Here is a 27,799-nt window from a genome sequence, read left to right as displayed (position 1 = left end):
GACACCTACTTACTTATATACGTAGTATGTTAATGTGTTTTTTTGAATATCCTAAGTATATTTTTTAAACATTTATTAACAAAAATGCATCGAACTAAATAATCTTACTAGCTCCCCTCATTGATATGTACATTCTTTATCCTGGCTACTTATCCTGGCAACTCACACCTGTCTGGCCATGGACAACATGCCGCCGGCTGTTGTGGCTCCGAGGAGCTGCCGCACCGTTTGCAGTTCGTCCCGAAGCGCCAGGACCTGTGCCCGCAGAATGGAGTTCTCCTGCTCCAGCAGAGCCGCGCGGAAAGCTATCCGATCCTCGCGGATTTTACGCGCATCCCTGGACTTCTTGGCCGCCTCGTTGTTCCGTTTGCGCCGCTCGAAGTACTTGGCATCCTTTTGGGCCTCCGGAATGGGTCGCTTTTCGCCGCGTACCCGACGGTGCACAAAACTCGGAAACATTCCGCCTCCCATCACGCCCACACGATTGAGCTCCATCAGTGGAAATTCCAGGGCCTGGAGCGCGTGACTTGGTGGTGCGATGTACTCGAAGGCGGGAAGAGATTCCGCGGATCTCTTGGCACCGATCATGCCGGGAAAGCCCAGGCCGGGCAGGCGGAGATTTTGGGGAATGGATATGGAGTATGACGGATTGTTCTTGCTTTCCAGATCCGCATCCAGTTCGGAGTGAAGGGATACGGTCTCGGTGACATCCAGGATGGGCGACTGGGCGGGCGAGTGCATCCTTTATCGGTGACTTCCGTTCGCGCCGACGGCCGGGCTATATCTGAATCCAGCTCCTGGTTATGTTCCTGCCACTGGCGACCACCTGCCTGCCGCGGTAATTATAGGTTCTTGTCACACAACCCCCCCACATACACACACCCCCATTTTTGGGGCTAATTCTAAGCCAGCCACAACCCTCCATCGCCGGCTGATTCAACCAATCACGCAATGTTGACGGTAATTATCCGTCAAATACATGACACTTGGCCGGGGCCGCATGGCATTTATTTGTGCTGCCCGGTTACAAGGACTTCATATAACTGGTTAGCCAGATTACAAGCCCCAGTCCCAGCTCAGTCCAGTCCACCGACTGCCTCCCTCTTGGCCCTTGGAGTTGGCCAACTGTTATGTGGTGGGGCGGATATTGGTGGGATTTCCTATTTCCCAGGCGCTGACCAATGAGAGTGACCCTGGCTATCGACCGACATTTTGTGGACGAATGTTCCACGATAACAGCGGTAATAGTCTGAAAGAGGCGTGGTGGCAGCCCCAAAGTAATTGCACTCACTGAAAGTAATGCTTTTGGAATCGGAGATGTTAATTAGGAGTATATTTTTTACTATAAAGTATACTCAATAAAGAGATATTCCAATTTCAGTTATTGCATACAAATTAGACGAATATTGGTCCATTAAATTGTATAATAGATGTATTTTTCTTGATCCTCCCATTTAAAGGATCGTATGATTTATGTAAATTCTAATTACTTAGCTCTCAAAATGTATCAGTATCAGTAGATCTTAAATCGCTAAATACAATAAAATATATTCCAACTATTTTCAGCTCTACAAGATTGTTTCCAGCGTGTACCAATCGATTTAGGTAATTCGAAAACAAAATCCTTTCCTTTAACTGAGCTCCAAAAACTGCAGTGTCATAAAATTGCAATTTGCCTAATCCACTATTATTAAGACATCAAAAAGTTGTGCCCAACTTTATTTTGATCAAGCATGATTCTTCAGAATCGTAAAATTTACTTGTCTTCCGCATACGCGACTCACGACATCCAGGAACCGCATATCCCACATATCTAACAGCCATCGGACATGTAAATGAACTCCGTCGTGTGTCGTCTTCAACCCGTTCCGTTTCGGGTTGAGAAAGTGTCACCTGTTTGCCGAGGCAAATTGGCAGTTTGGGTCACGGAGTAGTTGCCGTCGTCTCCCGCAACCGGAAGTCGCATCCTTATGGCGTTTCATAATGTATGCGCTAATTTATTATCTGTTGGCAAAAGTTGGGCCATAGTTAACCCTTTGACTGTCATGCTACCACTGCCGTTTATGGCCTTTTGGCCCAACTGAAAGAGGAACCCGGGCATAATGGATTGCGTGCCGGAGTGACATGTCTGGAGAATTGGAGGCAGTCTAATATCATTGAAAGGGTTGAGCGAGATGCATTCAGAATACACAAAGCAGTACGTTTTTGAATCGGTTTGAATTAGTTGCATTACCGAACCATCAAACTATGTGGACTTAGTCCAATTCCTTTGACCCACCCCGGGGACCCATTGCTAATGCATTGGGAGGATCGTTTTTGGACATAGGCTATTTGTGCGTTAGACAAATTACCGGGTAATATAGCCAGGCAGTCGAACATGTTATTGTTTCGCCGTTTGTTTGGCCAGTAATTGAAGAGCAAACCTCGGGGACTCGCGTTGGACAAACCGTTAATGACACCTTTAATACCTTTAATTGGCTGACATTAGCACCCATGTACACACATTATGACCAGGAGCATGACCAAGTGGGCCCTGCCTAACCCAGTCACAGCATAGGCTTCGCTCTGCCTGTCCCGGAATAGTATTTACCTGAACAAAGATCTCCTCAGAAAAAAGATCTCCTCAGAAAAAAGATCTCCTTAGAACAAAGATCTCCTATATAAGCCAAAGAATGTGTGACGAAGGAACGATCAGGGACTGCGAGCCCACCACCTTGCGGCTTCCTTTCAACAGCTACCACATCAATTTGCCGCTTTATATTTTGGACATGGTGCGCATCTTCCAGGATCATCCCAAGTACAGCAATGGTATTCATGAGGAGCACATCCTGGAGATGCTAGAAAAGGAGTAAGTCAGATTGAGTAATATAATTAATGAGAAATATCATGCTAACCTTCGAAATAGACACTTTGCTTGTGGGGATCTGGAGTCGCAGGTGAAAACAGCTCTGCTGGATCTCACGGCCAAGGGCTTCATACGCTTCATTACCAATGGATACCGCACTCTGGGACCCATCGCCAAGCTCTCCAATGCCCGTTCCGTGCGCCACTTCAACATGACATGGCAGCGCATTGCCGAGCTGCAGAAGGTCAACTGCCCGAGCTTGGAGGCGGGATCCATCTCCAGCGGCCCCTGCACCCAGCGTGCATCCAACTACTGAAGTTTTCCATTTCTTCGTTGTGTTAACCATTTCGTTTATTGAGTTCTGTTTCTTTTAGAGCAGCAGTAACACTACACTCACACACACACTCCTTCCAAATTGTAATCGTCTAGTAAAATTCCTGCAAATCCAAGTTTCGGGGTAGTTTAGTACGGGTGGTCATAATCATCATTAGGTTGGGAACATGGGAACACATGCCGCGGGGTCTGCCATCCTTTTGACACTTAACCAGGCTAATTGTTCTCAGGGGTTGGAATGTCGCAGGTGTTTGTAGGGGAAATGCTTCCGAAACTGATTTAAGTATAACAATTGGAAAGGCCAACAATCCCTGGTTGTGATCTGAAGTACATCCCCGACGAACTGTGCCCCAAAGTGACCCTTGGCCAGAGGCCCATTACCCTTTTGGCCGAAGCGTTTAAATTGTCAACACCAGGACAATGGAGGACACAAGGAGGACCTGTCGTCATCGCAGTCCGCATATGCGCCCGCGAAGCAAACACGCATGGGATCCCGACCAGGTGGTATTTATTGCCTCTCTAATCGTTGCGGCATAATCTATTAGCACCCCACCGACAGATCCGCTCTTCCAAGTCCAAAACGGTGTCCCTTGATTTTTTGCTTTTGCACATTAAAGGCAATTATTATTAGTTTCGAGACAGTTTTGTGTTTGTCATTTGCCGTTTGCCGTTCCGCGCTCATAATTGAACCAGCCCCAAGACAGGACATTAATCAAGCCACATGACATGTGGATAACATGTTGGAACATAGCCAGTTTACTCGGTTCGTTGCGAAGTAGGCTAATTCAAAATCAGTAAGAGTACTTCTTAAGAAATATAAACAATGTTACGTTAATGTGGGTGGTCAAATTATTACATGGTCAGAAATAAACAAATAGCTTAAGAACTACTATTGTTGGTAACTTAAAATATCGATTCAGATAGATGTTCAACAAAATGAGTATTTTTAAAAAAGAAAGTTTACAAGCGATGCTTATGCAGTCGTTATAAATTTTAACAAAAAAAAAATTTGAATTCCCTACTGATTGCATTCAAATGAACCATTGTTATGTTAATTAATCTTTAACATTATCGATGGAGACACGCCGAGTTGCACTGCTCACCTGAGCGTAATCACGTTTCACCAGCTGTTGCGGCACAGCTGCCCACTCGCCCAGGAAGCGAATCAGGAAGCCATCCGGTAGACGCCCTACCAGCAATACATTCATCTCAGTGTTTAGTAGCTTACTCTTAAGGTATTCGATGCATTCGATTGTCTTTTGCTGTGTCAGATATGTTGACCTGACGACTCCCTCCATGTGACAACTAACGCTGCGGTGCGGCTTCAAGCTGTCCACATATTCACATGGAGCCAAGCATCTCAGGGGCACGAACTCTGTGTTGCCGTAATCCACATAGAAGATCTTGTACTCAGTTTCGAATTCATCGATTATCTGGGCGCGATAGAAGCAACCATCACTGTAGAGAGCAAGTACAATGTCCAGAAGACGCGGCTTGGACTTGAAGATCCGTTTGCCCTCTGGCACTTCCTTTTTGTCCCACACCAACGGCGGAGATCCGTCCAAAAACTGGGCATAAACCTCGGTGGGACCATTAATGAAGGTGATCAGGATGTTGACAGTGCTGCCCACTTTATGACGCACTGGTGTATCAAAAGTAGTTTCTGGAAGAGCTCCAGCTACCTCCACATCCTTGGTTGCGCCATCTGGAGCAAAGGGCTCGTGAGCCAAACGACAACTGTTACCTAGAAGTAAACCAATTTTCACACTTAAATCGATGTACTTTAAGTGTAGATTACTAAAACTTACCCTTAAAGCAGCCATTCAGCTTGGGATCGTAGTGCCGGCAAATGCGTTGCTCGTCCTTGGGATGAAAGCCCAGAACTGCCTTCAGAGGATCACTGGTGCTCTCACCGATTTCGTTGAGCATGGCCATGTCCTCCTCGGTTACTCCAGCAGGATATTTAGTGCCGGGTGTATTTGTAGGTCTGCTTATTCCGTCATTGACCGGTTCCACCAAGAGTATAGTGCCATTGTTTTGATGCACCCGAATCTTAATAAACTGGTATAGAAAGCGACTCATGTTGGCGATATCACAGTTGGTTAAATCGCATCTAATGGCCTCCGCCGGCAACCGTTTGATGTCGTCCGGCAATTTGTATATTGTTTCGTTGCCGTCCAGGTGAATGTGCTCGCCATAGTCGATAAGGTAACCATCATATCCTCCGCACACAGAACTGGAGTTGATGGTGATGCGAGTAATAATGTTGTTGATGCCGTCGTGAACAGCAAAAATGTCTCCGTAGTCGGGCAGCTGTTCCAACTCCTGCAGTGACAGTTGTCTCTGGAGCAACTGCTGAATTCTCTTTGAACTGGTACCCCATTTTGCCACATAGACGCAATTATCCTCTAAGTTCACGTGTACCAGGACGGCAGAAACGATAGTATTCGCTGGAAATGCAGTCATGTTTTTTAAGATTTGATAATAGATTCCAAAGCTGGTTGTTTCAGTGCCGCCTGTGGGTGGCAGTAGGAATCGGTTCCTTGTGCTCTTTGGTAGCTGGGGACTTTTTTCGGTAGTTGAAGTAGGTTCCACAGTAGCATCATCAAGCAGCCAGCTGGTGGGCAAGTTAGAGTAGTTCTTGGAGATTTTGTTCGAGACACCTGTGCTTAATGTTTGAGTTTCTTGTTTCACAACTGGAAGGGGGGCACAAGGGGGCACTGGATTGCTGGTCTTTGATGTTTCCGGGACAGTCATGGAGGCCACTGGGATCTCTTCTATTCGTAGTTGGGAGAGATCACTTTCGATAGACTGGCCACAATTTTGGGAATAAGCTAGTGAAGGCTGGCGACTACGTGCCTTACGCTCCTCGTGGTAAGGCTTAACGGTCACACCGATCTCGTCTACATGTGATTCCGTGTTATTGCATTTATTGTCGGAAACTTCTAAGGGCAGCAGTGTGTCATTGACCACCGAAATCTCGTCGAGCTGTTTTGTCAAAGAGGCTACCTGCACAACCACGCGTACAGACAGATCAACGGGCATCTCCATAGAAGACTCTCCAGTGCAGGATTCCAAGGAGGCCGGCTCCGAGGAATGACAATACTCTTTAGCAATCCTTTCGTTCGCTTGCAAACCAGAGTGAATCGACGAATCCTGATTATCGATGGATTCCACGGAATTTTCATCTTCTCTCAGCTGTGCAAACTGTCGGTTGAGTTGTAGCTGCAGATTCAGCTTCATCACATGAGCATTAACTTCGCTGAGACTGCCCACCAAGTGATCGTGCAGTGGGATGAGACTCCTGTCCAGCCGATCTGCATGCGTCCATCTTTTTGTGAGCTCCGTTTGAATTTGCTGCACTTGGGTTTGGTAGGAGCGTAGATTCCCTTGAAGCTTGTGCACGTTGTCTTCGAACAGCTTTATTACCATCGAAATGCCTTCCAGATTCATGGTAAACAATCAATTCCATCCAATTCAATCCAAACAAATATAATAACTGTTCAAAGAAGCTTCACGGCGCAAAAGCAAGAGGAAGAGGCAAGCGTTGCCACATGTTGCGCCGATGAAAGCTTCGATTAACGAAATGCGTGGGCGATATCAATGCATGTTGCTATGGTTTGTGTCGCGGCTAAGTGGTTTGAATTTCGCGGCTGCTCATCAATTTCGTTCACATTTTGGGAGATACGAGGGTCGTTTGATAAGTCCGTGACTTTTTGAATAAAATATATTTTTTTCGTCAAAGAAGCGTTTTATTTCTCAACATAATCTCCTTTTAGCTCTATACATTTAGTCCAGCGTTTTTCCAATTTTTTTATTCCTTCCAAATAATAGGTTTTCTCAAGGCCCTCAAAATAGTCGTTTGTTTCTGTGATGACCTCTTCATTTGACCCGAATCTCTTACCGCCGAGCCATTTCTTCATGTTTGGAAACAAAAAATAGTCACAGGGGGCTAAATCTGGAGAATATGCTGGATGGGGTAGCAGTTCGTAGCCCAATTTATGAAATTTTGCCATGCTGACTACACACGTGTGCACCCGTGCATTGTCCTGATGGAACAGCACTTTTTTTTTCGCCAAATGCGGTCGTTTCTGCTTCAAATCAATATCGAATCTGTCCAAAAGCTCTGAATAATATTCGCCGGTGATCGTTTTACCCTTTTCAAGGTAATCGATGTGAATGATACCTTGTGCATCCCAAAAAACTGTGGCCATGACCTTGTTGGCCGACAGACCCACCTTGGCCTTCTTTGGTGCACGTTCACCCGGAGAAACCCACTGTCTTGATTGTTCTTTGGTCTCTGGTGTGGTGTGGTGGATCCATGTTTCGTCTACGGTAACGAAACGGCGCAAAAATTCGTTTGGATTGCGGTTGAACATCGCCAAACACTCCTTTGAAATGGTCACACGGTTGCGCTTATGGTCGTGTGTGAGCAATCGCGGCACCCATCGCGCGGAAAGCTTTTTCATGTCCAAATATTCATGTAAAATGTGATGTACCCGTTCAGTTGAGATGCCTACAGCCTCAGCTACCTCACGCACTTTCATTCTCCGATCATCCAATATCATTCCATGGATTTTGTCGACGATTTCTGGCATGACGACCTCTTTTGGGCGACCTGAACGCAGCTTTCTCAAAATTTTACAGTCAGCTGTTAATCGATAACTGCTGACAGGAGCAGTGTTGTATTTAGAGCAGGTGCGCGGCAAATACAAAAAGTCACGGACTTATCAAACGACCCTCGTACATTGAAGTAAACTTGGATTGCAGTTAAATTTTACATAAAATGAACTCATCCTAAGATATTTATAACATTATTAAGCCACTTATATTTATTTAAAAACTATGCCAAATGTATACACAACCAATTTAATAAGTAATCAGTCCACTCAAAGTCCATTCAAAGGTTTTCAGTTGGTGGCTGGAGCGGACATTTGGGCGGCGGGGTGACCGACTTGCTGCAGGACACAAATTCCCTACTGGGCTGCACACAGCTATTCTCGCGATCGTAGATGCCGAGAAAGGCGCGGCAGTTGGAGCAGTACAGGTACTCCTTGTTGTCCGAGGACATCAGGCAGGGCAGGAAGCACAAGGGCCAGCAGGCGACCGCCCAGGCGGCACAGCATCCACTGTTCGAGATCTCCGAAGCAGCCTTGATCATCGGACGCTTGCTGGTCGCACAGCACGGACAGAAGATGCGTCCCTCCGCCGGAGCCCAGCGCTCGATGGAGGCGCGATAGCAGCTCCTGCGATGTGCCGTCGACTTCTCCGCTGGGCGTGGACATGGACCCGGGCTGCTTGGCTTCTCCGTCTTGGAGGAGGCTTCACTGCAGGCAGCAGGGTCACCGGCGGCAGATCCAGCACTACGACCAGACTTCTTCTTTTTGGCCATATCTATCCATAATAATATTAAGAATGTTAAGTTGTAGAAAATCGAAGAGGAATACTTACATTTCTCTGCCTCTTCAGCCATTTGGGACTCGGACAGACCCGTCATCTTGCTAATCTTCGAGAGACGCTCCTCACTAATGCCGTGATCCGCGGCCAGCTTGTGCAGATTCTTAATTTTATCCGTGGTCACTGCGTATATCTCCGGATGATCCTGCTCGATGTGGCGCACCAGCTCACTGGTATCGTAGCGGGAGCACCGGATCACCTTCATGCAGTGCAAACAGCGCAGTGATTGCATATCACTTGGTTTCGGATTTGTTTGGGACATGGCCCTGTTCACTTTGAAACGCTATAGATACTTAGATACAAAATCGATGATGAATAAATCGAAATACTTTAGACGACGAATAGGTTTTGATACTGTTATCATTATTTTTTGTTGCGACGGGTTTCCTTGAAGTGAAACTGCTCACTCACTCGTTTTCCATAAAACTTAAAACCAACATCAGCATCAACGTACACGCATTAGATTTATTTTATGCAGATGTGTGAATTGAAAAACCCTCGGCATCAATCAGCTTAAGCCATATATGGAGTCTCCCGCCTTCAATAAAGACCAGCACAGAACAGCAGGTATCCCCAGTGCTATTGTGAAATGGAACACTTGGAGTGGGGCCACTTGAGCCACCCACCCGCGGACTTGTCGACTTAATCCAATCGCCTTCGAGCACCCTGTATTCATAATGCTCTTCGGGTGCGTCAACATTTTATTGTCAGTCATTTTTCGACACCCCCCGCACACCACCCTTCAGCCGCACAATCGGTTCCGTTCACGTGCCACGCCTCCCTTTCCACCGCCCAAAAGATTTTCACCAGGGGCCAAACTTCGCCTACACTTATTTCCATTTTTTTTTTTAAGGCTTTGAGTGTGTTTTTCAACATTTTGTCAAAATTGATTTTTTACTGCACTTACGGCATGATGCGACCGTTTTGGGGTTCCACATGGCTTCACATGGTTCCGTGTGCCTCATACACAGTGAGAAGTTTAGTATACTTTAGTATATTGAACCACATCTCCCAGACATTAGCAAATTCAAAATAATTAAGTGCATTAAAGGATCTGCTCCTTGTAATATAATTTATTACAACAAATGCTTAAGTTGGCTAAGTCATATGTAATATTTAAGTATAGTGGCATTCTTTTCTGTGTAAAATCAGCCCCTCAGCCACGTACCCCATTTTACCTTTTTAGCACTGACACTGGCACATTGCTCATACGCCGCGTTGTACGCACAAAGAAAGGCAAGTCGCACCTAAAAAGCCAACGCGTGTCGCTGTCATTCTCCCCAATGCGTCTGCACTTATTGACTTTGTTGCTGGTGCTGAGCGAACACAGTTCCCATTTCGAAGATGTCATTAGAGCCCAGTAAAAGGAATCCTGGCAAGAGAATCCTTTGGAAAAACACGCGTGGCCGGAGCCTGTGGGCGATTTGCATTAAACCGCCGCCTGGAAAAAAGAAATGAAATGGGAAAAGGAATAGGAAAAGGAAAGACTGGCGGCGGATACGAATTTCGCTGACATAAGTGTTCCGAATAATGTGACTCGATTCTCGTTTATTCTGTAGCGTTAGCTTTAGATTTACTTACACATAGACAATATACATCGTACACTCAATGTCTAGGACTAATATAAAAATACATTTCATTTGTTTTCTTGCATTTGTTTCCATTGTTTTTGCGTTTGGTTTGGAAGCTTTGGAAGCTTGGTTGTTAACATTTTCTTTCTTTCATCGAATTCGATTTGTGTGCATCAGCCCCGCCCATTTTAATTATTTCAGCAATGTCCTTCGGTTCTTGGTCAGTTAATGTGAAATGTTCCTCCTCATTGGAAAACTGTCAGTTGGTTTTGCTTGGTGCGCTAAATCCATGGTTCGGTGTGTGTAAAAATCATCCTAGCCTAGGTGTGTAAAATTGGACTATGCTTAACTTATGTACACTGAATCGTAGTTAACCAGGGGATAATCCAGATGGCTGCTGCCCAATTTACTCAACTTACTCTTACACACGCACACACTTTTTGAGGCACATTCAGTTTTGAATCATTTAACAAATTTATAAAGTTTGGAACAAACAACTCCCGCGCACTACTTCACCCCCTTTTCATCCCCAGCTCTAGAGACTAATTGTAAAAATTAAAAATTGATTTACCCGCTTTTGTAGCCCAAAAAACTGCTGGCTGCGGGCCAAAAAGGGTTATCTTCCCCGCCCAAACAACTCCTGCAAGTTTAATGCATTTATCACTATTTTCCGGCCTCGGCTGTAGATATGAAATGGTGGCCGGGGTGGTGGGGAGTCTACTGCGTACGTTCCGAGCCTTTTCCAGCGAGTTTTCCGGCGACTTAGAGCGTGTTCTGCTTGGCAGCATCGCTGCTCTTGGCAGTCGCGTCGGGTCGCGAACGTGGGCGCCGCTTGGGCTGCAGCGAATAGAGGCGTCCGCTGCGAGCCCGAGTTTGGGGCTCACACTCCAGTCGCCACGTGCCAGGGCCGCCACTGGAAAAGGGACGGGGGTTAAGTTTTAGGTGCGAGGATGCCCCATAGATACTCACCTTATCTCCAGCTTGGCCAGGCGCTGCTTGATCTTGGCCTGGCTGGCCGTGTACTCCGCCAGGAGGCGGGCCAGCCGCATGTTGAGATTCTCCACCGAGAGCTCCAGCTTCTCGATGCCGCCCTCGATGCTGTCGTGTACCCTCTGGGAATCTGCAAGTGAAATCGGCAAACATATATGTTTACAATCCGAACAACATGGCGTATACGTAATATGTGCTGATTCATTTTACAAATCGAACTTACCCGCGAATATTTGCTCATCCAGCAAGCCATCCTTGCGCAGCAGCTGGCATCCTCGCTGCGTGAGCGTGGATCTGGCCTCCGGATAGTCGGACAGGGTCTCCCACAAATCCCGTTTCGCCAGACAGAAGAGATCCGAGTAGCCCAGGGATCTCACGTTGGCCGTGCGCCGATTGCCCGTCCGATTGCCCGCAATCTCGAGCACGGAGACCTCGCCGAACACGGATCCGGCACCCAGGGTGGCCAGCACTGTGATGCCGTCATCCCCGACGACGGACAGCTTGCCCCGTTTCACGATGTACATCTCCTTGCCCACGTCACCCTTGCGACAGATGTAGTCGCCGGGACTGAAGACCTGCAGCTTGAGCTTGAGCACCAGCGCCTCCAGGAGACCCGGTTCTGTGTCGTGGAAGATGCGCACCTGCTTTAGCGTGTCCATGTGCACCTGGATGGCTATCTCCGCCTTCAGCTTGTCCGGCAAGGCGGCCAGCACGCGCTCCTCGTCCAGTGCCCCACTTTGCGACCACGTGTAGGCAAACCACCGGATCACCCGAGCCTCCAGCTCGTGACCCACTCGCCGGAAGGCCATGTACTGCTTGACCCCGTCCATGCGATTTTGGAACTCCACGCGGGCCACATTCATGTTGGAGATCATGGAGCCAATGTTACCTGGAAATGGGCAAAGTGTGTTAGGGCAACTTGCCTAATGAACGATTGGAGCGGCAGCAATTCATCTTGGCCATTTCATAACCGGTTCGCCCGCCCACTTGGGGCAGTGAAACCGAAGCTGGCCGAAGCTTTACTCATGGATTCCGGCGTGCGGATAACATGGCACAAAGGCAACTAATGGCGGCACTTCCGGTGCCGGAGTCAAATACACACACATGTACAGTTCGCCGAAATGGCGGAGATGCCTCGGGGTACTCAGCGAAAAACAAATCCTACGCTGGGAATTAACGCGCAGGATAATTTAAATCTAACTTTGTAGACTTTAAGGACCTAATAAATCGAGTCACATTTTTCTCTATCATAAATGTTTGGCGGGAAAAATTAATAATGAGTGCCATTAGGAGCTATTAAATGCCACATCGTCTGTTATGAACAGCTTTACTTAGGACAACAAACGAGTAAAAATTTAGAAGTTCCAAAGATTTTTTAATATTCTTCAATATTAATATAATTTTGATAGAAGAATCTTGAGTCTCATTTAGCTAAAATCACTATTTGAACTCAGTCTCTATGGAATGTACACATCTACTCATACATGTGTAAGTATATTAGCCCATGCAATCCTGCACTTCACTTTAGAGATTTCCTGCCTAATTTCCTGGTATTATTAATCTATTTCTTCGAGTGTGCCCGTCAAATTGTCCTGTCCAAACGAACTCGGCATTCATCACAGTAAGTAAATTTGTTTGCAGAGCGAGGTCGAGGATGAGGCAGTCAAATGATGGGGATCTGGGGAGTCTGTGGAGTCTGGCAGCTGCTGGGAATGCGGGAATGTGCCTTACTCCTTGACACCGCCACCCATTTGGGGGACGGTAATGGCGGCGATAAGGACGACGACAAAAATGATAAAAAGGCACGTTTGCCAAAAAAAAAAAAAAGAAAGGGCGGAGCTGGCAAAGGGGGGTGATGGCTACAAATCAACCCGGCAAAACAAAACAAAATGGCATGGAACCACCGAAGAGGACACAACTGAAGGCGTAATGAATAATGTGGGTCGGTGTGGGCTGGTGTGGGTGGCGAAGGTCGGGGGTGTACGTGTGGGTCCTTGACGTGCGTGGCTGTAAATTAATACCCATTGATGTCACAGATGTCACTCTGCAACCAATTAAACGATCAGGCGAAATATTTGCGTAAACACGAGCAAACCGAGGGCGACCGAAAGGGATTTTCTAGGTTATCAACCCAGTAATGAGCAATGACCAATGACCAATGACCCACTCACTACTCACCCACAATGGTGGCGAAGATTAGGACTCCGGCCAGGAAATCGGCCACCACGAACAGATACTCCACATCGTTCTCCGGCGTGGGCGTCTCTCCAATGGTGGTCAGCGTTAGTGTGGACCAGTAGAAACTATAGATGTACTGCCGCTGCAGCGTGTTGTTTCTCGTTCCATTCAGATTGTACACCCACGAGTCCGAGCTGAATCCGATTTCGTAGCTGATGGCAAAGTACATGCAGGCATTCCAGTGGATCAGCACCAGGATGGCCAGCACCACCTTGCAGATGCGGAAGGCATTCGGATAGCCCGTGGCCGTCTCCGTTCGATCAAACCACTCCCACAGCCGATTGATCCTGAGCAGCCGATTCAGGCGCACGATGACGGGACATGGAAGGTACAGGCTGGAGCAGGTCTCAGGTGGCCACCAGATGTAGGCCAAGTCCGTGGGCAGCATGGACAGCACGTCCAGGTACCAGCCCTTGGTGTGGAAGTAGTGCCGGCGCAGTCGAAAGGCGTCTCGCACGAGGAGACCCTGGTCCAGAAATCCTGCGGAGCATGAGAGCGGAAACAATGTGATTTACTTAGTTCTGTGGCTGTGTGAGGTGACCTAGAGATTTGCTCCGTGCGGTGACTCCCGCTTTGTCTTAGTCGTGGCTTTTGGCTGCGCCATGTGGCGACTGTTTTTTATTGCTCCTTGGATTTTAAACGGGTTGCTGGGTGGGCCAGAACAGGAGTACCCTATGTTTCCTACAACTAGTTTGAGATTATCTACGTTTTGTTTGAAAACTATAAATTACTTTAAAGAACTGCCAGAAATCATAGATATAATCTTCCCATGATTCGCTTGTATTGATTTCAGTTGCCCAAGTCACTTTGATACAAACCGCAAAAGTTTGGGACAACTAGCTTCAACTCCTCGTCCCATGATGTAATAAATCCCCATATATCCTTCATCATGTCACATTCCCCCGCTAAGATGAGGAACAGCATGCTGAAGTAGCATTTGAAACTAAGCGGTACCAGGGCGTTCGTTGCTATTGTACAAAATGTCAAGGTTGGCTTATCCCCTGCATTTGGCAGCCCGACCACACCCACAATCCAGAGCTCACAGGACTCGCCAGCATATGTGTGTGTGTAAGTATGTCTGTATGAGGAATCATGGACAGAAATGGGACTCGCATGCGTGCCAAATGGCTTTGTCGACAGCATTGCTTGCCATTGTCTGAAGGCGGCTTACTGCGGGTCTCATTTGCATAGGTAAAGCGCAAAAATCTAGATCCCACAGCGGGGGAGGAGGGATGTGGATGTGGATGTCAGTAGCTCACCCTCGTGCATGTGGACAAGCGTATCCAGCAGATAGATGAAGTCGCACAGGTAGTCCAGTGTGTACCACACAGCAGGAGCACTCTTATTGATCTCCCAGAAGACCGCACGTCCCACCACGAAGATGATATTGTAAAGCACTGCCAGTGAAACGATGGCCAGCCACTGAAATAATATGTAGCATTTAAAAATAATTTTACATATAAGTAATTAAAGTGTGTAGGTAGTAGAAATTACCCATTTTGATGTCTGGAAAGGGACTTCGTAATTAGAAAATATTTCGTTGCATACATTTAGGCAAAGTAGAAGGTTCTTTCAAGGTAATTCTAAAGGGTTCATTGCAAAGTCTAGCTGTAAGCCCTTACTTTCCTAAAGAAATTGCCTTAATATGTGATTATATTGCGCACAAGCTATTTTATAACTCTATTACAAAATGATTGTATGCAAATTATAAACTTTCTATTCCAACTTTTTTTTATATAGTAATAATACCCAATAATGTAACCAATAAAGAATCAACCATGGCAAAGTAGCAAGTTTGTATTTGTGCCGAAGTTCACTTACTCTGTAATGGGACTGCAGGGTGGGGTCGACGGACAGTCGGTTGCACAGGACACTGGAGCCCCGAATTTCGCTGGAGAGCGCCGCATCCTCCATCGCCGGACAACCCTTGCCAATCTTGTCCGTGTTGGTGGTGTTGGAGAACTTTTCGAGGAACCAGTCCGGCGGTTTGGGGCGATTCCTTTTAGTCAGACGCTGGCGCAGTGCCTGCAGAGTGCGTCTTAAAGCGGAGGGTTTGCTCCGTTTACTTGGCTCCTACACGGTGAAAAATTTGTTTTAAAAATAAAGTTAAGTTAAAGAATTTACAAATGATGGTTAAGAATTGATATGGAATGGATAACTGTGAACCCATATAATTATTTGTACTATCTACTTTATTTTGAGATTGGCTCTTTACCCAGAAATTCTCCCTGTGTAGCCGTGTGTAGCTTAAGGGTGTGACGTTTTGGCATGGGTTTGGGGAAAAGTTTCGCCGAACGTTCGCTAATTGAAGCGTTTTAGTGTTCGGGTTATGGGTATCTCATTTTTCTGGTTCTTCCCCCTCTAACCGCATTAAAACTTGGTCAGCATCCAAGTTTGGTGCTTAAATTTTGTTATGTTATGTCTGCCAGCGGAATGACGCGGCAATAGTATTTAAGGCCAACTGGTAACCCAATAAAGTACAGATTTCATGCTGTTTGCTGAGAAATTAATGAAAATGGGAAGTACTCTTAGGCAATCAGCACTAAAAGTGTAGTTACTACCTTAAGTTTTTATTTAAAATTAATCTGTACCTAAAAACTCTAAAATCAAACAAAGTGCTTAAAAATATTAACATTTTTCTAATTCGTGCACTAAAGCGTTTTTTTGGGTTTTTCTGGCTTTAAAGACAACTGATCGCATTGAAGGACACATCGTATAGAATGTAAATGCTCCCCAGGAGTGTAACTAGTGTAAGCGTTCCAAGATTCCTGCGCTCCAGTTGCCCACCCACTTTCCGTGCATGAAGGGCGTGTGCTTGACAGTCTAATAAACGCTTATCAGTTGCCGGCAGCGGTTAATCCATTAAGCCATCTTTAGTTCGAGAAAAGAGGAAAAATGCGGTGGAAAAGCGGGGGGCGGGAGAATGGTAAAAAAATATGACGCATACGCCTCGTTGAGCGGCGAATGGCAAATGACAATGCAATGCCACGCCCCCCGCTGCGTGTGTGTATGTGTGAGTGTGTGTGTTTAGGTTCGAAGGCCACATATTTGGTGCATGTGTGTGTGTGAGTGTGAGTATGTGAGTGGGTAGATTTACCGCATCTGCTTGCTGTCCCGTTATGGCGGATATATCCAGCGACTGCACCATGGCTTTGACTTTGAAATGTCGCATACAAATCAAGTCGATTCGCTGCGCTCTTTGCACTCTCTTTTTAACTGGCAACGTTTCCGTCTCACTTGCACCTTAGAACTTCCGATTTAGGCCTGCGGCAATAACAATAACGGGCGGCAATAACGGTTAGTTTTTGGTCAACAGCGGCGCGCATGCGCTGCGTTGCGTCGAGCGGACTTTTCAAACTGTTCACACTGCCCACACTGATAACTGCCGCCAAAACACTCGACTTGGCCAAGGCGAAGCAGCGACGCCGGCAGCGCAGTCGCCACTGACCAAACCACGACATCCATACACAATAAACCACAGTGGAACCTGTGCAGCGTGAACTGTTAAGTCACATTCATTGCAATGACTTTTCACACAAATGGCTAACTATAAATTTTAAGAAACAAGCTATACTTGAAAAATACAAAATGGAGATAGATCAAATTAAAACTAACAGATGAAATGCAATTGCTATATCTTTAGTTTGTTAAGTTTGCGTTACAGAGGTCCCACTGTGCCGCACAATAGTAACAAGCGTGTGGCTTGTTTGCTAGCTGCCGTTGTCAATTCAATTCGGAATGCTGTTTTGCAATTTTCTTAATTTGCATCGCCGCTCATCGCGCTGCCGCGTTTTAATTAATTAACTTGCACCGTCGACGCCTCGGATGAAGTTGAAATCCCAAGTGACTTTGGTCCTTCAGCTGTGCCACAAAGCCATCCAGTTGTTGGTGAGTTGGTGGCAACTGAATCGACAAGATTGATGATGCCGGCCGGCGTTTGTCGTTTTGGTCTAAACGCTTTTTAATTGGCCGTGCCAACGCGCTTTCAATTAGGCTGAAAGGCGACGCAGTGCTGCTGCGTTGGCCATAAATTAATTGCCATTAATTTGACGGATAGCCGGTGCGTAAGATCGCTTAGTTTTCCTGCCAGCCAGACAGACAGTCAATAGTTTTGATTTTCAATGAGCTCATCATCATCAACAGACTGTAATTCGCCAATTGCAAGGTTATGCACAAAATTCGAACGGCTTTTCGGGTTATTTATGTATTTATTTGTTTATTTTTTTACTTTACTTTTCGGTTGTACTTGAATTCGAAACACTGACCCAGCGAAGCAGCATTGGCATTATCAGCCAACCATCGCCCTGATTGGCATTCATGTGGCATGGCCGCGTGGAACTCACAATAAATTTCCATAATTGCAAGTCCGTTAGGCCGAAATCTCCCATTCGATTACACCTGACCAGGTAGCTTCACACTGAAGCAAATCAAACGTTTATGACACGCGCTATGGTGTTTTATGCTCGGCCCATATGAACATTACTAAGCCAAGGCGTTGCACCATAAAAATCGAGTTAGAAACGTCCAAATAGCTGACCCGTACCCGTTCTCGTAACTGAGGAAATCCAGCTAAGAGAGTGGTAAAACGAAGCTCGTTTCGGGAGCTGCTTTTGAGGGAAAATTTAATGGGCAACGGGTGCTGAAAGCGACTTTTGATGGGCTTGAACCACTATATCACTTATAGGTAACTTTCCACTTCAGATCTGTATTCCAGTACTTAGATTCCCAACAACTGCTTTTTGATATCAAATTTCTTGATAAACTTGTGTTTGTTCTTATGAAATTCAATCGTAGTGTTCGTTGGCACTAAAATAAAAGCAAACGGTTTGTAGTTATTTCCGGGGATAAAATGGTTGGAATTCAATACGCGTTGGGATGAATAATAGCTAACAGATATCTTATCACTGCATGGATTCAAAGGTTTTAACCCCTTTGTTTTTACGGAAAACCGTGCACTTTATCACTAGTCTGTTGTAGATACAGCCGCTAGTTGTATATTTATACACATTGATTGTGATTTCGATGGGAACGTGGGAAATTATGCAAATTGCGGCTCAGATTGGATGGCGATGACCATAAGCTGGATGTTTATCGGGCGACCAAACGACAACAAGGTCCGTTTAATAAACTGACTAATGCCGCCTAAAATGTATAATCCGATGACCTGATTGTTGTGTTTTTGCCTCAAAAGTTACATGGGAATCACCGCAGTGACCCTTATCAACATGGAAATCCAGTTGTCGTTGTTTTTTGCAGTTGCCAGTCTTTTTGGTTTTTTTGTGGATTGTTTTTTGTTTTTTGTTATTGCCGCTTCAATTTTTAAGCCTTGTTTTCGATTGTTTACCGAACGCATTAGTTGACGAGCTCAGCATTGTTACTGTTCTTTGTCTTTATAAAATTTATTTATTGCAAAGTTACTGCCTGCGAGCTAAGCTGCCGCCTGCGAACGCGTTTTTTTCGTAACTGCCGATGGCGAAAAAAAAATTTGACTAAGCGGAAAGTCCGCAGACAGACCGCACTTTCGCTGTTTGTTCTCGCTCCTTTCTCCTTTCTCCCCAACTTTCTCCTTCCTCCCTAACTTTCTCCCTTCCCCGTCCTGCCCGCACTTTCTCCGATTGCCATCATCATCGTGTTGAGTGTCCTGCCGCCTTCTCAAATTGCACAGCAACAAAGACAATCGAGCCAACATCGACACTGGCCAAAAAATCGTGGTTTAATTAAGTAGAGTTTGTAAAATTATATCATCGATGCTGTTTCGGAAAGGTAACCAACCCAGCAGACAAGCATTTACTCATTAACTTCGCTATTTTAATATTCAAATGCATTTCGTATCTTTCTGTCTTCTATGTTTAGTTTGTTTATAGAACTTGGTTATGTTTTGCCTACAAAGTGAGCCATTTTGCGCAGTGTACGCACGCAGGTACGGCCAGGCAAATAGAGTTCATTAATCGGTTTAATGGCACGACTGGATGACTGGATGACTGAATGACTGGACGGACCAGCTGACAAGGATACACATCGCTGTTCCGTTGGGGCTGTTCAACTCGAGGACTTGTAACTATTTTGGATCGGCACGAGACTTGCCATATTTTCAATGCCAATTCTATAAAGTTTTACACCCCCCCTCCTCCCAGCACCATTTTTGAGTAATGGACGTTTATATAATGACAATGCCAGCAGTTTGGGGTTTCCTTTAGCTTTTCCTCAGCTGTTTGTGCTGTTAGTGCTGTCTTTTGTACCACTGCTGCTGGACAAACACTCGGAACACACCTCAAAAGCATTAACAACAAGCGACCAAGCCAATATTTGGACGCCATCGCCATCGCCATTGCCATTGCCATCGACATTGTCAACCACAACGATATGCGGGCATGGAATGAAAGTGGAAAAGTCCGGGAAATGGAGGGCACTTTTTTTTGGGGAGTGGAGGTGTGGGGGGCTTGGGGCTTTTTGAGGGCCTTGCGTTTGTATTTATTTCATTGCGTTTTTCTTTCGGTACTAGTATTGGTATTGCTGTGGCCATTTATGAAATGACATTGAAACAGTGCTGTGTTGCTGGTTTTTTGCCCCCCGTTTCATTCACTTTGAGCGGAGGCGAAAGGAACTCTCGAGTTCGAGTCTCTTATCTATCAAATTGGTTGTCGCCCTTGGCGCCCCGCTTCCCCTCGATGTGCCCCAGAGTCCAGCCACGGCCACATCCTGCTGTATCCTCCAGCTGGCCAACTGTCGATGGAGTAGGTGGATGAGTCCATAGTCCACCACCATACCGGCTAAACACCCAACTCCCCTGACCGAAATACACACTCACTTATTTATAGCCCTGCGGGTCGGAATAAGTCTGGTTTCCTTTTCTCTTTGCTTTTTATAAGGAAACCTAAGTAATGCAATTATCCTCGACAGGACATGAGAGATCTCCAACTGGCGGATGAGCATGAGGATTGCAGAGGAAGCGAGAAGTGCAGCGAACTTAAGCGAGTTGATTTGAAAGGCGAGATGCGGCCAGTTGGAGATTAAAGATACGGAAGTCAAAGGACACCAGCTTAGCTGCCTGTTGTTCCAAAAGCTTTGCATTTGAAAGTGGAAAATGGAAATGCCTATAAGGAATTTGCATAAAGCTGCTCAAATAATATTTACCAGATAGCTGTATTTTCTGTTGTGACAGCTTGATTGAGATAATGACTTCATTTTAATGAAAAACAAGAGAGAACGCTAAGGTCGAGTATCCCGACTATCTGATACCCGTTACTCACCTATGCATACTTGTAAATGGACAAAAATAATATGAATAAATATCATTATAAAATAAAATAATATAATTGTGTAAGTTTGGGAATTCTTTTATAAAGTGCTTGGTAATTCTTAAGAATATTTCTCCACCCTGTGATGTTAAAATACAATATCATGATGTACGGATTCTTCACTTAATAAATATTAATATAAAAAAAAAAGTTTAGAAAATGGGGAAAATGGTTTGTAATATCTATGCTAAATATATATCAACAAAAAATTAAGAAGTATACTTCGAAATAATTAAAAAGAACCATGAACTTCGGTAAGTTAAACCATTTAAATCTTATCACTCAAACCTTGTTTAGGCCACAAATGAATACCCCAACTCCATATAAAGCACCCCACAGCCTTTTTAGCCTCCCTTCGTTTTTTTTTTTTTATTTCTGATTATTTTAAGTCGATTGACACGTGCTAATAAAAATTTCTGCGGGCAGCCAAAAATGGCATTCATTCAGCTGGGGGGCCCAAGGGTTTATTGGGGCGATGCCTCGGCTACGTGACAATAGAGGAAGTAATTAAAACGCGATTTACGGCAAGGTCAAGTTTATGAAGGTCCGCCCAGTTCATTTGCATTTGTCTGGTCTGGTCTGGTCTGGAGCGGAATAGAATGGAATACCATGGAATGGCTTGGAATACCATGGAATGGCAAGACTGCGGGGAGCAATGCAGACAATGCGGAGTTTCCATGGCCCGCAGCTCGGAAAAAACTGGGCCAATTCCGCCTCCAGAGGACGGGGCGTCAATCAATTAAAGCAATTACTTAATTTTATTTCCACATAATTGAACTGCGGCCAGGGGCAGCTGCACAGGCAGAGCATAATGTATCAGTTATTGGCCATAGTTTATTGGCAAACGTATCGAATTTGTATCAAATTACGCATACGCCACGCTGGCCGCGCAGGTAAATTGAATTGCAGACGAGCCACTATCGTGTAATTATATTTATTAATTAACTTGTTCCTTACTACTTACTACTAACTCTTCTTTGTTGCAAAAAAAGTTTAATTTCACAGTTACGTGATATAGCTTTTAAAAAATTAAGGGTCATCCCCAAGGTGCAGACACCCTTGACTAAATGGACTCATCTGCTGATAAGTTTAGCAACTCACCTGTATCAGCTTCCTGCCATTTTCCACACAACTGGCATCGCTGGCATTTGGTTGGTAGTGCTGTTTTTGCTGCCCGTGGTCAGCGCGTGCAATGGCCTCCTCCGGGTTATCCTCGCAAACGGCAGCACCGAACTCATCCTCGTCATCCTCATCGTCATCATCATCGTCGTCGTCGTCGTTGTCCTCCACGTCCTCATCCTCCACGGCTCCTCCGCCTGGCTGGCGATGAATCCCCTGGCGATATTTCCGTTGCCAACTGCGACGCGGATAGTGCAGGTGGTGCACCTCGCCATCCACTGCCATCGGAATCGAGGTGGCCGCCTGCTCCACCGTTATGGTCGCCGTGGGCGCGAAGGGTGCGAACAGACCGCCACTAATCTCCTCCAGCGGCGGCGGCGCCACGCCCATCGTCGCCTGATGGGAGCCGCCGGGCAGCTGCAGTTGGGCGGGCGCCGAGGAGGCGGGGCCCACCAATCGGGTGGTGCGGTACATGGGACGGTTGGTGAGGCTAATGGTTAAGTGACGAGTGAAATTAGATGAACAGTCGTTTCGCAATGGTAAAAGCTTACTTAATTCGAGAAAGGAAGGAAATAAACAAGTTTGAGTATCGAAAAAAAAGTTGTTTCTACAAGTATCTTTGATTAAACGTTGAATAATTCTACTCAAATAAGTTCTTAGAATGTATTAAATAAAATAAATTTGCAATTTTAAGGAACACACAAAATGTGTGTTCAAACTTTAAACGAAGCCTGATGTAATATTTTAATAACAATAGCTCCAAATTATTATAGCTTTAGATTATAGAATGGAACTTACTTGTAGCCATATTTTGGGGACTCGGTTTCGGGGCGTCGACGGTTGGACATCATCGTGTTGACCCGATCTCCGCGGGCGGCAGCCATCATGTACGTCCACATAGCTGGCTCGGAGCGACGTCTGGACTTGGAATGGAATGCAGCTACGCTAGGCACGAGTCCATCGCCACCATTACTACGATGAAAAGCGCACGAGGAGGAACCGGAGGAGGATTCTGCAAGGAGGACGAGGAAGTTAAACTTTTGCACTCATACACTTGGCCGAGAATTCAAGTTGTTTGTAGCCCCAGTGCCTAAACGCCCACTTGGCGGCAATTGTGGTCTGGCCACGCCCACGCCAGCTCCAAAAGACCCGAGGCAGCACCTCCGGGGACCGGAGCAGTCATAAATGTTTCTTTCTGCACGGCCATAAAACACTTGGAGAGACGTTAACATAAATGCCAGCCGCTTAGTGGCCAGAAGGAGCTGGAGCAGGAGGTGGAGGATCCAGGGCCTCGGAGGCTGTGCCTCTGGGATGTGAGCCGTGCTGCTGCAGCAATTAAGCAATTAAATGCAAAATTGTTGGCTTACGAAGCACACACTGCCTGTGGTTCCCAATTTTACCATTGCCCCTCGAGATAGGCAACAGAAATTTTTCAATGGACGCCTTCTGCTCGCTGCTTAAGTGTAAAAGTTGCAAAATGAGGATTTTGTAAGAGGAAAGGATATGGGGAAGGATATAGGGATGCGGTTTGATGCATAAAACTTTATCCGCAGGTAATCAGAGGAGCAGTAAATGCTGATGGGAAATGCTTAAGGAGCTACTTGTTTTACACATTTTAAATACTCAAGGGACTCGAGTGCTCTCAGTTTTTTTCTGGTAAACTTTAGCCCTTTGGAAAACCCATTCAATGTGTGTAACTTTTTGAACTAGTTGCGTAAAGTGTGAATTCGTAGCAGTAATTTTTACGGCACTCAGCTCACATTAATTGTAGGAATAAATTGGCGAAGCCCATGTTTTACTAAGTTCATGACTTTCAAATGAACAGCTTTTTGAAAGTACATAAATATTCAGAAATTAAAATGTGGGACCTTTTTATTACATTAGTAAAATGTAAATGGAAGTATGGCTGATTTTTATAAAATTGTATATACATAAATAATTAAGGATACATCAAAGGCCCCAAAAAAAGTGTGTGAACTTCCAACTTCAATTGAATCCACTTTCAAATCCGAATCAAGCTAAATTCCGTAGAACCAACTCGGGGCACATCAATTGGTGTTAATTGCGGAGCTCCAAGGACTTAAAGGACAGCAGCAGCTGTCCAACTAAAGAAAGTTCTCACTTGGCAAATAAATAATATGAATGCCGTTTAAAGGCGAGCTAATGATGCGCAAATGATAAATACAAGATGCCAGATGAGCGAAAAATTCAACATTTGCGGATGAAATGCAGCTGTGAGTCACGGAAAAAAAAGAATGAAATCGAATGGGGGATTTGGTACTGAATATGGAAATGGTGATGGGAATGAAAACGCGACTGCGAATGAATTTCCAAATGCAAATGTAAATGCAATGGCTGAAAATCAAAACGAGCGCAAACACGAAGTGGCAATGCGAAATTTTTTATGTAATTTCCAGTCGAGTGGCTGCCACAAAGAAGGTATGTATATGTATCCACATGGACACACACAAGTTGCACTTCATCCTTTGTCCTTCTCCTTTGTCTGGCATTAAGCAGCGCTTACTGTCGCGTGATTTTATGCCATAGATTATCTGCGAGTTGCACGCTCCTCCAGCCAAGCATTCAATTTTAAGTGCAATTTTGGTTTTTGGCCAGCACAAGTGGCATCCTTCGATGAGTCAGAGTAGTTCATGGGGGGGGCGTCTTCGAGTCTTTGACCGCCAGTTTGGTCCATTGTCTCGGATTTTACTACGGGCAAAGGGATTCAAATAGCACAAGTACTTCGTGTACCGTGCTCCACGGCTCCACAGCTTCACACCCGGGCTGCATCGATTTTTAGCCATGAAATCAAAGTAAATCCATTTATCAACTTCAGCTGCAAACATTTTTCGTGCAGATAAGAATTGACTTTGATAAAATGTGGCTGGAAAGCCACTTTGCCTGTTTGCCCGTTTGCATCTTCCTTTCGCTCCTGCGTGCCAATCGAGAAAGTGGCAGGAGAAGTGAATAAGGGGATCTCGTCCTGCAGCGAAATACTCGTATCTTGGCAATTAACCCATGAACCTCAAAGCCAACCGCAACCGCATTGGCAGCAACTTCAAAATTAGGCAAACTTTTCGTTCTGCTCCTGGCATAATTTTCCTCGATCTCCGACCCCTCGGGATAAATTGCTAACGAGCCATAAATTTCGCCTACTGTGTGTGCACACGAAAAAAATGGCATAAAGCATAAAATTCTTTTACAACACAATTAATTGTAATCAAAACAGATTGAGCTCGATGTTTAGCCACATAAAAGAGAATTGAGAATGTTATGAATGGAAATCATGTGGATGTTTTAATTACGTCAAGATACTTTAGTTTTTAGTTTATTTAAGCGAAGTTATAAACAATCAATATGGAATTAAGGGTGCTTTCTAATAAATACATAAATGCGTTATAAGGAAATGCCTCATTTGTTAATAATACTATCCCGAAAAGGTTGTAACCTTTTTAAGCAACATTTACAACCAATTTGAGCCATTTCTCCCTCTGCATCGATGTGTCTTATTTGAAATGATTTAGTGGCACCATGGGGGCGAGTAAAGCGAAACTGGGGGAACGTGTGAAGTTTACGCCCCATGGAATCCTGAGCACTCCCACTCCCACTCCCCTGGCGGAGGATTATGATTGTCCGAGTGGCTGGAGACGAGGGTACAAGGGACCAAGAGTCCTAAATAAGTAAACACATGTCCATATTGAAAACAAATTTCGCTGCGGTCCTCTTCTGTCCATTTCCGCCTGTCAGCTGGGGGGATCAATTAGAAAAGAAACTTCCCACAGAGCACAAAAAAAAACAAGAGAAATGTTTATTCAATATGTATAGGGAGCGGTGCTCCCATTCCAAACACTTAGTGCTGTATTATATTATACACCCCCTGTTCGCCATTCGCCATTCGCCAGCTAGCTGAGTTTAATCCTCTCAGACGCATCACGTATACGCCATGTGGCCATGTGGCTGCGGCAGGGGAGCATTTCAAGTTCAATCAAAACGATGAGGGAATCCGCAAGGAGGAGCAAAATAAAAAACCAAGTTGAAAGAAATGTTCTAAAACAGGATGTACACGCGCTCACACAGATACTCTTAATGTACCGGGATGCACAAAATATGCTAATGTCAATTATTTTGTGCGTAATTTGCTTTTCATGCTTCGACGGGAAATGTGTAACTGGCGCCTCATTATGAATATTCATTTCCCGCATACAAGTGCCCATCCTGCAGAGGCACCTCCTCGTCCTCCTCCATATCTCCACATCCACAACTAAATCCACACATTCACGCATCCACATGCAAAGTCCCTTTGTTCGCTAATCATTCTGCAACCATCGACTTATCTAATCTGTTTTGGTGGTTTTGCTGCCATGATGATAAGTGTTGCGGGGCCAAGTGGGGGGAGGGGCTTAATCATGAGGAGAAGGGGATATAGGGGCTTATGGGGGTTATGGATGGCAGGGGAACAGGGGGGACAGGTGGACCTGGCACCATCCCGAAAAGGTGAGGTGACTTCAATTAACATTCGTGCACGTAAAGGCAATAACGCAAATGGATTCGGGCTTTGTTTAATAAAATGTGATATTTATGGAGTTTACTGCTCCTCTTGAAGCACCCCACCCACCCGCTGCACCACCAAAAACATGTCTCCTGCTCCCCCGCGGATGCCAATTAATATGGCACCAAGTTCGTTATTAATTCGCCGCTCTGTGTGTGTCCTATGGCTGTAGTTAACAATTAGGCACACAGCGATATCAATATCGGAATGGGCATGGAAATCACGCATACGCCGTGTGGTGTGATGGTGTGATGGGGTGTACTGGAGTTAAGTAAGTGTGATTACAGCCTGTTGCCCGCGGGCTGTACCTTTGCTATCCTGTGGTCTGGGTGTACCGTTTCACTTGGAGTGGATCCTGCTAATCCTGGACTCTGTCAGCTGGGGAGGTGATGCGTAATCCTATTAGCAAACGCTTGGCGTCGCCTTTTGAGTCGAGTCTCCTTACTTTTTGCACACTTGTGTTGGCATTGGATTATTTAAGAATGCGTGCAGTAATTTCAACATGAAATTTGAATATTTTTTACGCCTCGCGACTTCACAAAACACCGCACAGCCGAGGAACACACAGATACGGGGGAGGATTCGAAATGACAGGCATTTACATTTGTTGCTGCCTGCTGCGATATCCTTTTTTTACGATTATTATTACTTTTTTTTTTTACTTTTTTTGTACTTTTGCACTTTTTTATTGAATTAAAATTCAAATCAAATGTGACGGCTGTCCCTTTTCGATTTGAATGGAGCCGCGCTAGGGGATCTCGAGACGATTACGTTCTATCCTATTTACGTGGGCTCTCGACGGAGGAGTCCGCGCCGTGTACGTTCGCTAGCCCGGTTGGCGGCGCAATGAGAGCTCCGGAAACTGAAGCAAAAAACAGAAGCACAGGCAGTACCACAGTCAGAACCAGAGGCAACCACTGACACTGAAACTGAAGCTGAAGCTGAAACTGGCAGCCGAGTCCGCGTCCGTCTGCTTTTCATTCATGAGTGTGCTGCGTTCGGCTCGGCTGAGCTTTTCCCGCATAAAAGCTCTACGCTCTACGCTCCGCGCTCCACGGAAGCTGGCCAACCTGTTGAACATGTCCTAGGAGGCAGGCACAGGACACCCAGCTGCCGAACTGCCTTGCATCCTGGCCAGAGTTCCCAGTTAGAGTCGGCTGTTGCCAGGCCCGTGGGGATATAACATAAATTAATTAAATCAATGCTCCAATACTCGTTTCGGTTGATCATGTGACACATTGACAAATTGAGGCTAGCGGGAGAAGTGGGCATACATACATAGGTATAGGTACCTTCTGGCGGTCAGGGTCATTGAATCCTAGGGCCGCTTGGGTTTCGGCCCCGGGGCCAGCTTAGTTCATTTGCTGAAGTTGATTAATGCATGCAGAGCTCGCTTTTT

General features: G+C 45.6%; 5 protein-coding genes across 7 annotated transcripts; 1 reads left to right on the top strand and 4 right to left on the bottom strand.

Moving 5' to 3' along the window:
- Positions 1 to 162: 162 nt before the first annotated feature.
- On the bottom strand, positions 163 to 741 carry LOC120446885 (thyrotroph embryonic factor). The gene has a single exon (XM_039628096.1). The coding sequence runs from the start codon at positions 739 to 741 to the stop codon at positions 163 to 165; it is 579 nt and encodes a 192-aa protein (XP_039484030.1).
- Positions 742 to 2,546: 1,805 nt separating this feature from the next.
- LOC120445566 lies at positions 2,547 to 3,294 on the top strand. The gene is made up of 2 exons (XM_039626049.2): positions 2,547 to 2,848; positions 2,906 to 3,294. The coding sequence occupies exons 1-2, from the start codon at positions 2,673 to 2,675 to the stop codon at positions 3,159 to 3,161; spliced, it is 432 nt and encodes a 143-aa protein (XP_039481983.1). The 5' UTR covers positions 2,547 to 2,672; the 3' UTR covers positions 3,162 to 3,294.
- A 474-nt stretch (positions 3,295 to 3,768) lies between these two features.
- LOC120446394 lies at positions 3,769 to 6,694 on the bottom strand. Its single transcript, XM_039627331.2, has 2 exons — positions 4,987 to 6,694; positions 3,769 to 4,922 (listed from the first exon to the last, which is right to left on the bottom strand). The coding sequence occupies exons 1-2, from the start codon at positions 6,629 to 6,631 to the stop codon at positions 4,234 to 4,236; spliced, it is 2,334 nt and encodes a 777-aa protein (XP_039483265.1). The 5' UTR covers positions 6,632 to 6,694; the 3' UTR covers positions 3,769 to 4,233.
- A 1,289-nt stretch (positions 6,695 to 7,983) lies between these two features.
- Positions 7,984 to 9,027, bottom strand: LOC120445399. Its single transcript, XM_039625809.2, has 2 exons — positions 8,630 to 9,027; positions 7,984 to 8,572 (listed from the first exon to the last, which is right to left on the bottom strand). The coding sequence occupies exons 1-2, from the start codon at positions 8,895 to 8,897 to the stop codon at positions 8,079 to 8,081; spliced, it is 762 nt and encodes a 253-aa protein (XP_039481743.1). The 5' UTR covers positions 8,898 to 9,027; the 3' UTR covers positions 7,984 to 8,078.
- A 1,136-nt stretch (positions 9,028 to 10,163) lies between these two features.
- Positions 10,164 to 27,533, bottom strand: LOC120446353 (cyclic nucleotide-gated cation channel subunit A). Of its 3 annotated transcripts, XM_039627281.2 has the most exons (10): positions 26,846 to 27,533; positions 26,709 to 26,778; positions 22,650 to 22,863; positions 21,834 to 22,341; positions 15,256 to 15,507; positions 14,694 to 14,856; positions 13,375 to 13,914; positions 11,420 to 12,085; positions 11,176 to 11,326; positions 10,164 to 11,119 (listed from the first exon to the last, which is right to left on the bottom strand). In XM_039627281.2, exons 3-10 carry the CDS (start codon positions 22,748 to 22,750, stop codon positions 10,969 to 10,971), a joined length of 2,532 nt encoding a protein of 843 aa, XP_039483215.1. In that variant the 5' UTR covers positions 22,751 to 22,863; positions 26,709 to 26,778; positions 26,846 to 27,533; the 3' UTR covers positions 10,164 to 10,968. The 3 variants fall into 3 exon arrangements, with proteins under 3 accessions (XP_039483215.1, XP_039483213.1, XP_039483216.1); XM_039627279.2 differs by having other exon boundaries at positions 26,709 to 27,533; XM_039627282.1 differs by lacking the exons at positions 21,834 to 22,341; positions 22,650 to 22,863; positions 26,709 to 26,778; positions 26,846 to 27,533 and adding an exon at positions 16,532 to 16,672.
- Between the last annotated feature and the right edge of the window lie 266 nt (positions 27,534 to 27,799).

The sequence above is a fragment of the Drosophila santomea genome, chromosome 2R (assembly GCF_016746245.2).
Source record: "Drosophila santomea strain STO CAGO 1482 chromosome 2R, Prin_Dsan_1.1, whole genome shotgun sequence".
NCBI classification, from domain to species: Eukaryota; Metazoa; Arthropoda; class Insecta; order Diptera; family Drosophilidae; genus Drosophila; species Drosophila santomea.
The sequence above is the reverse complement of the archived record's forward strand: the minus strand, read 5'-3'. Positions and strand labels throughout refer to the sequence as shown.

Coding starts and splice junctions, on each gene's coding strand:
- LOC120446885 (XM_039628096.1), bottom strand. CDS start 741: ATGCACTCGCCCGCCCAGTCGCCCATCCTGGATGTCACCGAGACCGTA.
- LOC120445566 (XM_039626049.2), top strand. CDS start 2,673: ATGTGTGACGAAGGAACGATCAGGGACTGCGAGCCCACCACCTTGCGG. Junction 2,849..2,905: donor CTGGAGATGCTAGAAAAGGA/GTAAGTCAGATT, acceptor CCTTCGAAATAG/ACACTTTGCTTGTGGGGATC.
- LOC120446394 (XM_039627331.2), bottom strand. CDS start 6,631: ATGAATCTGGAAGGCATTTCGATGGTAATAAAGCTGTTCGAAGACAAC. Junction 4,923..4,986: donor GCTGAATGGCTGCTTTAAGG/GTAAGTTTTAGT, acceptor GTTTACTTCTAG/GTAACAGTTGTCGTTTGGCT.
- LOC120445399 (XM_039625809.2), bottom strand. CDS start 8,897: ATGTCCCAAACAAATCCGAAACCAAGTGATATGCAATCACTGCGCTGT. Junction 8,573..8,629: donor GGCTGAAGAGGCAGAGAAAT/GTAAGTATTCCT, acceptor TATTATGGATAG/ATATGGCCAAAAAGAAGAAG.
- LOC120446353 (XM_039627279.2), bottom strand. CDS start 22,750: ATGTGGACGTACATGATGGCTGCCGCCCGCGGAGATCGGGTCAACACG. Junction 15,508..21,833: donor ATGGCAGGAAGCTGATACAG/GTGAGTTGCTAA, acceptor TTCACCGTGTAG/GAGCCAAGTAAACGGAGCAA. Junction 14,857..15,255: donor CCCTGCAGTCCCATTACAGA/GTAAGTGAACTT, acceptor ATATTATTTCAG/TGGCTGGCCATCGTTTCACT.